Below are 14560 nucleotides of genomic sequence, written 5' to 3' on the forward strand. Positions count from 1 at the left end.
AAGAATGGGTGAGTATAATGCAGGACCAAGTCAAAAATAAGTGTCCGTTCTGCTGAGGACAAGTAACTATCCTCTCTAATTAGAGGTGTCTAATATAATTGTTCTGCCCTGGCCTATTATGAAAGATCTATCAATATCATCCTTCCTTCAACTTCTATTAAAAAGTCCTCCAGACTTTCCCTTTTCAAGTCTCTACACCATTTGGCTACTGCCAAAGAAATATCACAAAAAATAACCTCTGACTATCTTTGTTCTAAAGAGAATATACAACCAGACCTACTGTTCAAGTTTCACTAAATGGATTTCATTGTCCGTTTGGGCCTATCCATGAAAGCAACTGTACCATCATAGAGTTTCACAGAATCGTGGAAACCTGGCTGACATTTTTTATACTCAATTTTTCACAAAGAATTTCATTTAAGACAGTGTCTAGACAGAGATTAAAGAAGGAACTCTTGTATGGCAGGTCGTGCTCATACACCACTGGGGCATGAATAGACTCCTTTCTATATATTGTACTTATGCTCAATGAAAGAGGGCTCCTAAGCGTGCATGAATTTGACATTCAGTGAACCAGGTGGCACTCAGTTCATGATGGCCAGCTGGATAAAGAGTCAGGAGCTGTTATCACAAAGCAAAGTTACCACAGGAAGAATACAGGGTCTGCCACTAAATCTTGTTTTTTACTGACAGAATTTCTCTGGTTGGAGATTAGCCCAAGCTCTCTGCCCAATCCTGAGCTGCTACAGATGCCTAGAGTACCATCTGATCTATTTTGCCTTCACAAATGTCAAGTGGAGGGGCGCCTGGGTGGCTCAGTCGTTAAGCATCTGCCTTCGGCTCAGGTCATGATCCTGGGGTCCTGGGATAGAGCCCCGCATGGGGCTCTCTGCTCCGTGGGAAGCCTGCTTCTCCCTCTCCCACTCCCCCTGCTTGTGTTCCCTCTCTCGCTGTCTCTCTGTCAAATAAAATCTTAAAAAAAAAAAAAACCCAAAAAACAAATGTCAAGTGGAAAAGCCACTTTCATTGCAATCAAAACCAAATGAAACCTACTCAGTGATGTGCCTTCTTCTTAGTGATAAAGAGGTCAAGTTTCAAGAATTTATCCTTTGGAGGGGAAAATCTGAAGCCCTCTCTACTTTCTTACCCTCAGTATTGGTATTATCATTTTAAAATCAATGCCCTTTAACTTTTTTTATATATACCTAGATATACACACATATATATTTATTTATATTAGTAAACTCCTTAATGTGAATGTTTGACTTCAAAATATAGCATCATTCTTTTGTACATGTTTAAGATAGTATTACTAAATAGTACATAATCTGGATTATAGTTTGCAAATACAAACAAAAATAGAGGATTACTTTTGTTGATTACTTATCTTTTCAAAGATTTTTGTGGTGTTAAAGACTTGGAAGTGCAAGACTTTTGTAATCAGCAATTAAAATTTTTGCATATAAGTAAACAAAATATAGAACACAGAACAGTGCTGTTTACTTAATAACAGTATTCTAGAAGATGAGTAAAATAGAAATCAAAGAATGGAAAAGTCATCAGAAGGATTTGAAGAAAGGAAATAAGAAAAATGAGGAAGAAATTTCTAGGTGGCAACTGCAAATGGACTAAGGCAGGAATGTGTCAGGGTCTTGGACTGGGGGAGGAATGGGACTGACCAGCAAAGGATCGATCTATCTATCTATCTATCTATCTATCTATCTATCTATCTATCATCTATCTATCTATCTATCTATCTATCTATCTATCTATCTATCTATCATCTATATCTATCATCTATCTATCCATCATCTTCATTTCAAGTTTTTATTTAAATTCTAGTTAGTTAACATACAGTGTAATATTGGTTTCAGGAGTAGAATTTAGTGGTTTGTCACTTACATATAACACCCAGTGCTTATCACAAGTGCCTTACTTCATATCCATGACCCCTTTTGCCCATCCACTGCCCACCTCCCCTCCAGCAACCCTCAGTTTGTTCTCTGTAGTTAATAGTCTCTTACGGGGCACCTGGGTGGCTCAGTCATTAAGCGTCTGCCTTTGGCTCAGGTCATGATCCCAGGGTCCTGGGATTGGGCCCCACATCGGGCTCCTTGCTCGGTGGGAAGTCTGCTTCTCCCTCTCCTACTCCCCCTGCTTGTGTTCCCTCTCTCACTATGTCTCTCTCTGTCAAATAAATAAAAAAATAAAAAAATAAGTCTCTTACGGTTTGCCTCCTCCTCTCTTTTTTTTCTTCCTTCCCCTATGTCATCTGTTTTATTTCTTAAATTCCACATATGAGCATATACTATTTGTCCTTCTCTGACCAACTTATTTCGCTTAGCATAATATACTCTAGCTCCATCCATCCTGCAACTCTAGTCTCATTGCAAATGGCAAGATTTCATTCCTTTTGATGTCTGAGTAATATTTCACTGCATGTATATGTGTATATATATATGTATATATATATATATATATATATATATACACACACACACACACACACACACGCACACACACACCACTTCTTCTTTATGCATTCATTAGTTGATGGACATCTGGGCTCTTTCCATAATTTGGCTATTGCTGATAATGCTGCTATAAACATTGGGTATATGTGCCCCTATGAATCAGTATTTTTGTATCGTTTGGGTAAATACCCAGTAGTGCAATTGCTGGATCATAGGATAGTTCTATTTTTAACTTTTTGAGGAATCTCCATACTGTTTTCCAGAGTGGCTGCACCAACTTGCATTCCCACCAACACTGTTAAGAAGGTTCCCCTTTCTCCACACCCTCACCAACACCTGTTGTTTCCTGTGTTGTTAATTTTAGCCATTCTGACAGGTGTGAGATGGTATCTCATCATAGTTTGGTTTGTATTTCCCTCATGATGAATGACGTTGAGCATCTTTTCATGTGTCTGTTAGCCATTTGTATATCTTGTTTGGAAAAATGTCTCTTCATGTCTTCTGCCCATTTCTTAACTGGATTATTTGTTTTTTAGGCATTGAGTTTGATAAGTTCCTTATAGATTTTACTCTTTATCAGATATGTCATTTGCAAATATCTTCTCCCATCTGTAGGTTGCCTCTTAGTTTTATTGACTGTTTCCTTCACTGTGCAGAAGCTTTTATCTTGATGAAGTCCCAGTAGTTCATTTTTGCTTTTGTTTCCCTTGCCTCCAGAGACGTGTCTAGTAAGAAGTTGCTATGGATGATGTCAAAGAGGTTGCTGCTTGTGTTCTCACAAAGGATTTACTTAGACTGGTTGCCTGCTTCATGTTGCAGAGTAGAGGGAGCTATGGTGTAAGATGTAGAGTATGGACATATAATCTCACTCATATGTGGAACTTAAGAAACAAAATAGTTTAACATAGGGGGATAAAAGAGAGAGGAAAACCATAAACATACTCTTAACTATAGAGAACAACCTGATGGTTGCTGGAGGGGAAGTGGGCAGGGGAAGGGATGGGTTAAATGGGTGATGGGTATTAAGGAGGGCACTTACCATGATCACTGGGTTTTGTATGTTAAGTGATGAATCCCTAAATCCTACACCTGAACCTAATATTACACTGTATGTTAACTAACTAGAATTTAAATAAAAACTTGAAAGGAGAGAAAAAGATGTAGGGTATAGTCTAGCAATGGATATACTTCCATTTTTTTATAGGGGACCCTAGGCTGGGAGAGGACTTAGAGCAGAGGTCAAGAGTGACAAAGTGATGAAGGAGACTGGCCCCTAAATTCCATTTTGCAAATAGATTTTGAAGGATTTAAAAAAAAAATTCTACTTTTTTTGGGTGTTAAGGTACCAATCTTTTGACACAGCATTATTTACATCTATATTTTGGATCTAAAAGTTAGCTTTATGGTGAGATATTAAAGGGAGGTTTTCTAAGGAGGCACCAAAGGACTAGAGGCGGAGGACTGTGGTGCATTTGGGGGAAAACCATAAAAAGCTTTTTGGACCCTATACGCAGCTGACCTGGATTTTTGGACTAAATTTCCAAGTACTAATCTTAAAATGAGGATTATATATATATTTTCCTATTCATTTTTCCCAAGGCACTTGGCCTAAAGGCCATAATGAAGAACTACTGAAAGTAGCTGAATGAGAATGTAGGTCAGGTGCTTTGGGAGATTTCAAATATATATACATCACATTATGTTTATATATAGAGAGAACACATATATGTATATTTATATACTTAAATACACATCATACTTACTGTTATGGGTTAATTATCCTTATATAGAGAGAGCTAACCATTGAATCTTGTAACGACATTAGACATAATTTAAACAAATAGTGTTTCTAGGGTCTGTGCTAATTGGTGGAGGGAATGGGGAGTAGGAAAGGAGAAAGAAGAAAATGAATAGCTGGTCTCTATGGTTGGTGTTACTGCACCTTACATGCAAGAGCCGCAGCTGAGCTCGCTTGGCTGGTCCTCTGCACAGCCCTAAATCCATCCCAGCAAAACCAACCTCAGAGCAATGCAACCCAAACATCCAATGGCCCTGCTGATGTCACTGGATGCCACGCTACCTGTCATCACATTCCACATTCTCATCTGTTGCTAGGTACCCTGGACATTCTTAATTTCCAGAGCTCTAGGTGCTGTTTTCTCCTTGGCCCTCAAACACAGAGTTTTTAGTTCCAATGCCATGGTACCCAGGCTGACACTTGAGAGAAGCACCAGCGTTCTGGGCCTGTGAACCTAAAGGCCATAACTACAGATCTCAACACTGTACCTTTTGTGTAGCAGCTTGGTACCCACACGCCAGCAGCCACTTAGGATGGAGCAAATTATCTTGGGTAAGGAAGCAGATTTCCCCTTTAACGCAATAAGCTGATATGAGTTGGTTTTGATAAATCGGCGTCTGAGATGTGTGGTTTCAAATGCTGAAAAAGTATCCTTAAAGAAGAGAAAATAAGGGCGCCTGGGTGGCTCAGTTGGTTGAGCGACTGCCTTCGGCTCAGGTCATGATCCTGGAGTCCCGGGATCGAGTCCCGCATCGGGCTCCCTGCTCCTTGGGAGCCTGCTTCTCCCTCTGACCCTCCCCCCTCTCATGTGCTCTCTCTCTCTCATTCTCTCTGTCTCAAATAAATAAATAAAATCTTAAAAAAAAAAAAAAGAAGAGAAAATAAAAATCGGTAACGTGGTTACAAGAAACCAGACAATAAAAAATGGTTAATTTCGCTTCAGTTTAGTGTCTGCTCACTCTTTATACTGAATTTTTCTAATATAGATATCAAAACCTTTGTTTTAAATTTTGACTTATAAGATAGTGGCATGTGACATTACTGGTTCTTTTACTATTTAAATGATAAAATGTGTGGATATATATTTAATACAAATAAGTAAATCATTCATTTGTTCTTCATAAAACATACTGATTTACTCATGAATGAAATATGGAAAGCTGTGGAATTTAGTTACCTTGGTAACATCTGGAGTGAACTACTCTAAAAATATTTTCTCTTTTATTGTTTATACTTCATACCAAAATTATAAATACATGACTTTTATTAAAGATTCTCCTGATAGGTAATAATGTTTATTTTATTTAAAATGTGAATAAATGGTACACTAGTTACTAAATATGCATGACGATTTCAGACTAAAGATACAGATATACTATTTTAATTTTTAACTATAAAAGATATTGGATTTGTTTTATGCTAGTATAGATTTGGTTTTATTTTATTTTACTTTTTAAAAAAATTATTTATTTATTTACTTATTTATTTAAGAGAGATAGAGCGCGCAAGAGAGCACAAACGGGGGAGGAGCAGAGAGAGAGGGAGAAGCAGGCTCCCTGTCAGGGAGCCTGACAGAGAAATCGGGCTCGATCCTAGGACCCTGAGATCATGACCTGAGCCAAAGGTAGATGCTTAACTGACCGAACCACTCAGTAAAATGTAATATATCTTTAGGGTTATTCATTCTTTTAACATATTGATAAAATTTTCTTACATAAAATATTTAGCATTTTTTAAAAATTCTAGTACACAAATGTTAAATCACACTTTTCTTCATGAATTTAATAATTGGACTGGAATGTATCCATTATGCTTTTCTTTGGACTTTTGTGGAAAGAAAGAAATAATCAGAAATGACCTTGCATACTTTAGCTTTGGATTTGACCTCACATAAAGGACATGCACAATTTTCTGAATTACTTATGTAAATTATTCCCCTAATTCTTTATTTCAAAAACCTTATATATTTCATAATTAAAAGAATGTTTTTGATTTCTCAATAGCTATGGAAAGTGCTATGTCATATTATTTATGACTGGGTTTCCCTAAATTCTCTTATGTTTGCTTTCTTTCCACATGAAGTCTTTTGTTGAATGGGATGTAAAAGGAGTAATTTATTAGTAGAAACTTGCCATTTGAATATGTTTTAACTTTTTCACAAAATAGTTTTAAAATATTGTTTTTAAAATTTAAGTTTTTAAAATATTATTTTGCTGAAAATTAAGCTTAATGCCCTTTGTTTTTATTTTCCACTGGAGCTGGAGATCTGGGCTTCCTCCTGGACCCTCATCTGTCCTACTCTCAGTCTTTACCTGTTCTTTTCTTATGATTATTCTAGTCCCCGCTTGTTCTACACTATTGTTGCTTTAGTTTGGGCTTTCAACAATGCTGATTCAGATGGCTTCTAGAACTCTTAACGGTTTTCCATTTTGTCACCATCATCCCAAACTCCTCATAAGAGTCAGAGTAATCTCCTTAAAAGATTTTTTTTTTTATATCACCTCCAACAATAAAATTGCTCCTATTTGCTCCCAAGGTCCAAGCCAAGCTCTTGATTATACAAAGCACATCCTCTGCCTCTGTATCTAGGTTTCCCTTTCTGACTGTTTTGTTTGCACTCAACACCCCAACCTTATTTCTCATCTGCCCTGCACATTCTGTCTTTGAAGATATTGCACCTACTGATCTCTAGGTTGCAAACGCTGTCCCCCAACTTCTTCACCTGGTTAAGGCTTACTCATCTTTTGAAATTCAGCTCATATGCCACCTTCTTTAGGAAAACTTCTGTGGTGTCCTTACCCCCTTGTTTTGAATCAAAGCCTTTTTCCTCTGCATTTTAGTTGCATGTTTTTTTTTTTTTTTCATGTCTTTTAATTATTTGTGAACTCATTGAAGGCAGAGTCTCTGTTGGCCAAATTATTTAACCCCCTTCTGGCCAAGTGTAGGTATTCAATAAATGTTGAATAAATGAATGAACAGGTGAATGATACCACTCCTTCAGAATTTAAATATTATTTTCATGAATTTAATTGATTAGAAGGCATTAAATATTTCATTGCATCCTACAAAAATAAAGCAAACTTGAGAATGTTCAGAAATCAAAATATTACTCTTGCTCACTCATATTTATATGGCTTCATCAATAACCCTTAACTAAAGGAAACAATTGAACACCTTCGTCCTTCATAATCCTTTAAAATTAATATAAAAATGAAATTAAGAGAAATAGAATTTTATTGTTTCATGTAAATTTTGTTTCTTACTCTAATTGTTATTGGTGTGTATTTCTAAACAAGCTTATCATTTATTTTAAAGCCAGAAAATTTTGACTAATTTTGTTTCTTCTCTTCCCTGTTTTGCTTTTTATTTATTTATGTTTTTATTCCTACAGTTATTTTATTTTTGTTATTAGAAAATTATATATGTTGTAAATAATAAAGAATATTTAAAAATCTAGTGCCATTCCAGTTAAGAAGAAATTAATATTAACATTTTAGCCTACATATTTTCACTCTTCTCCCTCTATATGGGTATGTGTTTTCTTTTTAGAAAATTGGGATCATTTGACCATTTTTGTAGCTAGCTTTTTCCATTTAACACTTCACACTTCCCATTAATATTAATGGAAAAATATTCCACATTTCCCATATTCTAATCATTCCAACATGTATTGAGCCAATTTTTTATTTTTGGTAATTTCTGTCACTTCTGGATGTTTGCTATTATAAACAACACTGATATAAAGGCCTTTTTACCTACACAGAAATGCACACAATGAAGTCCCAGAAGTGTAATGACTGGAGCAAAGGTTATGAGCGCTTTTAATGTTTTAGATGCATATTAAACACTCATAAAGCTTGAACCAACATACACCCCACTAGCAGGATAAATAATGCTTTTATCAGAGAATTTTCACCAAATCTGGATATTCTCACTAGAAAAACAAACTCTATGCAAATTAATTAACAAGTTTTCTTTGTCTCAATTTGCTTTTCTTTGAGATCGCATTTGAGATTGGACTGTTTTCCCTCTTTTATCTTCTTCTTATCATTTTACTTCATTTCTTGTGCCTAAAGGTGCCTACTAGATTACAAATAACGACTGCTTCACAAGTTTGTTTGTAGGGATAAATTACACAGGAGATGTAAAATTACCACAATGCCAAGCACATAATAGGAGCTCAGTAAATGTTAGTTGAAGTAGAAACTGAATGGCACATTAATTAAAATCACACTATTCTTTCCAACAGATGATTCTGCTGCGGAGAGCTTTAATGGCAATGAGACTCTGGGGCACAGTTCAGTTGCTTCAGGGGGAACACACAACAGGGAGATGGGTGACTCCAATGGTGATGGCAAAACTGGGCTGGGGCAGGAGGAGCAGCCTCTGAACCTGAGTGACAGTCCCCTCTCAGCACAGCTGACTTCGGAATACACAATAGATGACCACAGCAGTAATGGAAAAAACAAATATAAGAATCTCCTAATTTCTGACCTCAAGATGGAACGAGAGGCAAGAGAAAATGGAAGCAAGGTAAGGTCACGTTACAATTTTCAGCGTTTCTAAGTTCGTCATGAAGGTCATAAAGAAATACATATTTATACGAGAGATGAAGATCGTTGTTGCTAAAACCATTTTAAACAAATCTCAGTAATACGTTGCCAAGAGATTTATAACCATAGATATCCTGTGTCCATATAAGCAATGATTTTCAGGAATAACAGTAAGCAAAATGGATAGTATTTCAGACAAGGCTGTTGGTATGTGGGGTTTTTTAAATTTAAATTCAATTAGCCAACTATAGTACATCATTAGTTTCAGATGTAGAGTTCAGTAATTCATCAGTTGCATGTAACACCCAGTGCTCACCACATCACATGCCCTTCACATTTGTGTGTTTTTATACATGAAATCACTTGATGTAATGTTTCTCCTTCATATAATTCTCCTTCATATAATTTTCTTATGGGTCTGTCTCTGGGAGTTTGTTGAGCTCAGTTGTGAAAGTTGAGCTTTCAGAACACAATTATGGGCTCTAAAAAGATCACTATCTAGTTTCTCCTAGACTGAATAGGTGTATGCCGTAATAAAGTTTCAATTACACTCTCAAGTTTGCTTTAGAGACCCAGGGACTTTGGTCAATAATTTACTCCCCATACGTGGGAGAAATGTGTCAGTGTTCTAGATGAAGCTTGCAGATTAAATAACTGCTGGAACAAGTAATTTATCACAAACTGTATCCTACAAAAGACAGAAACATGTTTCAGACATATCTAAATTTCTAGATTCTTTATATTAGAATAAATTACAATCCTCCCCATTCCCAATTGATTTATTTATTTTTTTAATTTTTATTTTTTGGTCCTTCTGTTTTGATTTCTATCTCTTCACACCCATTTTCAGAAATACTGCCAATTCTTTTTTTGTTTGTTTTTATTTAAATTCTAATTAACATACAGTGTAATATAGTTTCAGGTGTACAATGTAGTGATTCAACACTTCCATGCAACACCTGGTGCTCATCACAAGTGCACTCCTTAATCCCCATCACCTATTTAATCCATTCCCCACCCACCTCCCTTCTGGGAACCATCAGTTTGTCCCATTTGATTTCTTAAAAAAAAAAAAAGTTAACTTCACATTTCTATCAGTTTGAAATAATGCATGCTGGTGATTTTTGTTCTGTAATTTTTGAATGTATACTTTGGAACACAGAAAGATTTTTATGGAATATACATTTTGACTCCTTCCTCCCACCCCTCCTCCACTTCTAAATTAGAATTGAAGAACTGATCTTTTGACATAGATCTTAAAGCAAAATGTCTTAATTTGAATTAATTTCTGAATTTGCTGAGGCACCATACTTCCTAAATTGGCTCTATTTAAATCCTCTTGCTTGCCTGAGGGTATGTTGTTTTATCCTCTTTTAAGCAAGTCACTGACATCATCAGACACTTAAGCATTTCTGCCTGAGGGAGGCTGCTACAACTTTTGCTGGGGTAAATGCGCAAATATTCTCTCCAGTGGTTTAAAGCCAAATCACACAAGCACAAATGAGTTTGTGTTCACTCACATGATCTGAATCAAGGTTGCATTTTACAGAACAAAATAACCTTTAAGTGCTCTGGCCATCTACGTTGTCTGTCTGGTCTTTATAAACATCCTTTTTATGCCATGTATCTGTTGAGTATTTTTCTCAAATTATTCAGTGGTTTGCTCTTCTCTTCTATATCCCTGTATTTATTATAATGATAGGAACTATGCTCATTTGAAACACGCTGTTGCACATTTTAAACAAAGTGAAGTTACTTTTCCACTCTCTAAGACGAAGTTGTAAAAAGCACAGATTGAATTTGGGCTATATGTGAAGAGTAAGATGAGAAATGGACCCGGGGAGGAGACATACCTGAGGAACCAAATATTTAATGGTTTGGTAAAGGAAGGACAGCTGTATGTGAAAGTAGCCAGAGATACAGAAGAAAAATCAGAGGGGCATAGTGTATGGAAGCTAAGTGTAGTCTACCTTTCAAGAGAGTGGTCTGCTCTGATGGACCAATGCTGATATACCAAGTAAGACAAAAACAGAAAATAGTTACGTCTGTGAGAGTAGTTTTAGAACACTTTGGGAGCAGAATCCAGAGTGATTCTTTATTCATTCCTTCAAGGATAACAGAATAAAAGAATATATTCAATATCTGCCATACTTGCACTCATGAAGTAGCAGAGACAACTCAGAGAGGAGTCTTTATTCATAAGACCTTTGAGAAATTGTTTTGGTAAAAAGGGGTACATATACATAGAAAAGTTTCTTAGTAAGAGTATAGGCAAATACCCATTTCTGTGTTAAAACCCTGGGAGTTCAAAGTAAGAAAATACTACTTCTATTGAAGTAATAAAGAAGGCTTCCCTAGAGGAAGTGAGTCTTGAACTTTGAAGGAAATATAAGATTACCATTTTTTCAGAAGGGCTCTCCTGTTGGACATTGTGAAGGGCCTGGAATGCACAGGGAAGATGAGTTGGTCTCATAGGTTAGGGAACCATTGTCTCTTCGGAGCCAGGTAGGATTTCATAACACAATGTTTGAGGAAGAACCCAGTATCATTATGCAAGATAGACTATTTGCCACCAATTAATTTATTCACTGAATATTTACTGAAGGACTCCTACATGCAAGGCACTGTTGTAGAAAGCAAAAACATGGAAATGAGCAAACTAGGGGCTCAGCCCCTCAAAAGTTTAAAGTCTAGCAGGAAAGAAAGGCAAATCCATGATTATAATCTGATTCCATAAGTAATATGATGGGCAAATGGCAAGGTGAAATGAGAAAAGAAAGGTGGGGCACCAATGGGACTATAATGATTTTTAAGGAAGATTTTATAGAGAGATGAATGCCAGCATGAATGTGAAGTGTAAGTAGAACTTATTCAGTTGGAGAGGATTATTTATGGTAGAGCATGTGTAGAGGCATGGAGCCACGAGAGAGCATACTTGGCATGGAGATTTGCAAGGATCTTAGCATGGCCACAGCAGAGAATATGGTGGAGAAATGGAGTACAGAGAGGTTCCATCAGCAAAGTCTTCATGGGCCAGTTCAAGGATTTATGATTGTATCCCATAGCTAAGTTGAGCGTGATAAAGTTGTGGTCAGCTTGCAATTTTAGAAAGATTATCCTGGCTACATCAGATCAGATAAATAGGATAGGGACTAGGAAATAAAAAAGACAGAAAACTGGTTAGAGAGCTATTATGGCATTCCAGGAAGAAAATAATGCAGGAATACAAAATAAAATGAACATATTACTTTTGCTCTTTTGATATTGTATTTGTGGGATATATAGCTCGAGAGATTTTATATTGCCGAACTCCTAGGAATGTTTTTCACATACACTACAGTGTGAAAAACCTCTTTATACATCCCATTAGGATGTAAATTCTATGAGTATGGGAATGGTATCTACCTTGCTTACTGAGGTATGTCTAGCACCTGGCTTAATATCTGGTACATAGTAGGTTCTCAAATATTTTGAAGAAATAAAGTTTTATCAAATATGGGAAGTGAAGCAGAGAACATTCATGAATGATTCTGGCCTTATTGGCTTGATTGACTAGGTGGATGGTGACACCATTTTCCAAGATTCAGAATGAGAAACATTTGAAGAAGTGCTTTTTTGATACATAAGGTTAACCGTGCCTATGGAGTATCCACGGGATATGTTTAATAGGCATCAGGGATATATGTTTCAGCTCAGAAGAAATGTCCAGATTGGAGAAAGAAACATGTGAAAGGTTTAGAAGTGCAGCCTAAAGCTCTTGTGGTTGATGAGATCACCTCAGAAGAGCATAGACTGAGGAGAGAAGAGTCAAGATATATCATCCTACAGAAGAATATCGGCCCATCAAGAACAGGTGGCATAAAAGGAGTTTGTGGAGGGCAAAAAAAAAAAAAAAAAGGAAGAAGAAAATGAAGCCAACCAGATAAGGAGATGTTTTAGAAGCCAAAGTGTGGGGCATTTCGAAACTGATGTGTAGTTAAATGGAGTAATCCTTAGGTGAAGTCACATAGTCTAAACCCAGGCGATGGTTAGGAGTTAATGCTAAGTAAGAGTTGGAGTTAGAACAGGTGGCAGAAGAAGGGGCAGAATTAGTGGGGAAGTGGATTGGAGATGGTTATAGAGGCTGGATAGGGAAGCTGAATCATCTTAATTGTGAAGGAGACTGTGTCTGGAATTTTGTTTTAGGGCTTCTTCTTGCAATGTGAATTTGTATGCAGAGAGCTCTGGGGTTCTTGGCTTTGGATCAATACTTGCTGTACCTGAGGCTGCCAGGTGAACTTCATACGAAAGGTTTAGCACTCATCTTTCACTTAGCACTACCTCTTGTAGTCCTTAGAAATGTTCCAACACTTATGTACAAATTTATAGAGTGACACTACCAATTTCTTCTTCCAGTATTGTTCAGGGTAGCCTCTGTAATAACTTGGAGAAATATAAAAGCTTAATTATATAGTATATTTGAAAAACTTAGATTTCTTTGAGTTTGATATTGACCTATTTCAAAATTTTATTGTGAATAATATCAAACAAAAATGATTATAAAGCATTTAAATCTGAACAGTGAATAGAAATGCTTAAAAAGAATAGCTCAGCTGGACTATGCCATTTACCGATTGCTTGTTATTATGCAAATTCACTCACTAGACCAGTGAATCATATTAATCAATCTAAAGAATAAATATATTGCATTGAAAGAGCTTAGGTGATATTTATTTTCTGCTTGAAGATGGACACATTTTTAGAGGACAACTAGTAACATTAGAAATCAGAAGAAAGTAGAAATATTGATTAAAAGCTTAGAAAATGAGACTCCTGAGTAAGTGTAAAGGAACAAGTTATATAGGAAAAGAAAGGTTAAGAAGACACAAATTTGGATATAAATATGTTTCAAATTATTAAGTGAGAATAAAAACAAAACAAAATCTAATAGAGGGAATTATGTAACTTAAAAACACTATCATTGATTTTTTTTTCTTTTTGGTTTTCTCTTTTTCTTTTGGTATTTGTGACCTAGCTGCATTATACTTAAATATGGTAAAATATTCTGAATCAACCTCCCAAAAGAATAATGTTTCAAGTAATAACTGTGGTAGGAGGGTGATTATTGTTTGAGGGTTAATGTGTCACTGTGGTTACTGCATATTTGGTTTGGTTTTTGGCTCAGTTCCAAGACCCTTCAATCTTCACTTTATTAAAACAGTATTTTTCTCTAAAGTGGTCCATGTGACACTTTTTCAATGAATCTTTCCTTTAAATTCTTACCAAAATGGATATTGACATTCAAATTAAAGTTTATAAAATACTTATCATAATTACCATTAATAATTACTATGTAATTTTATTTAGACATGATGAATGGAAGTAGCGCATTTTTCTAAATATCTTTGTAATATTTAGGTGTAAGGAGATTGCCTTTTAAAACATAAGAGCCATGGATTTACTTTTGGAACAATGTTATCTTGGTCTTTGTTGTGTGGATATTCTAGCTCATTATTGTTTTAACTTGATGATTTTCCTTTCTTTTTTTTTAAATATTTATTTATTTATTTATTTATTTATTTATTTATTTATTTAAGAGAGAGAGAGAGAATGAGAGACAGAGAGCACGAGAGGGAAGAGGGTCAGAGGGAGAAGCAGACCCCCCCACTGAGCAGAGAGCCCGATGTGGGACTGGATCCTGGGACTCCAGGATCATGACCTGAGCTGAAGGCAGTCGCTTAACCAACTGAGCCACC

At 36.0% G+C, this 14560-nt stretch overlaps 1 protein-coding gene across 4 annotated transcripts in view; it reads left to right on the top strand.

Annotated features, from left to right (window-relative positions):
* NOL4 (nucleolar protein 4) overlaps positions 1-14560 on the top strand; it is a 413857-nt gene that overhangs the window by 197881 nt on the left and 201416 nt on the right. For 3 of the 4 annotated variants that reach the window (XM_034995876.1, XM_034995877.1, XM_034995878.1), the window contains exon 6: positions 8522-8805. In XM_034995876.1, the coding sequence (XP_034851767.1) occupies positions 8522-8805 (284 nt within the window). Of the gene's footprint in view, positions 1-4805; positions 4825-8521; positions 8806-14560 lie in introns of those variants that run through there. The other variant, XM_034995879.1, reaches the window with a different exon arrangement.

The sequence above is a fragment of the Mirounga leonina genome, unplaced genomic scaffold, assembly GCF_011800145.1.
Source record: "Mirounga leonina isolate KUSES-001 unplaced genomic scaffold, KU_Mleo_1.0 Mir_93, whole genome shotgun sequence".
Classification (NCBI taxonomy): domain Eukaryota; kingdom Metazoa; phylum Chordata; class Mammalia; order Carnivora; family Phocidae; genus Mirounga; species Mirounga leonina.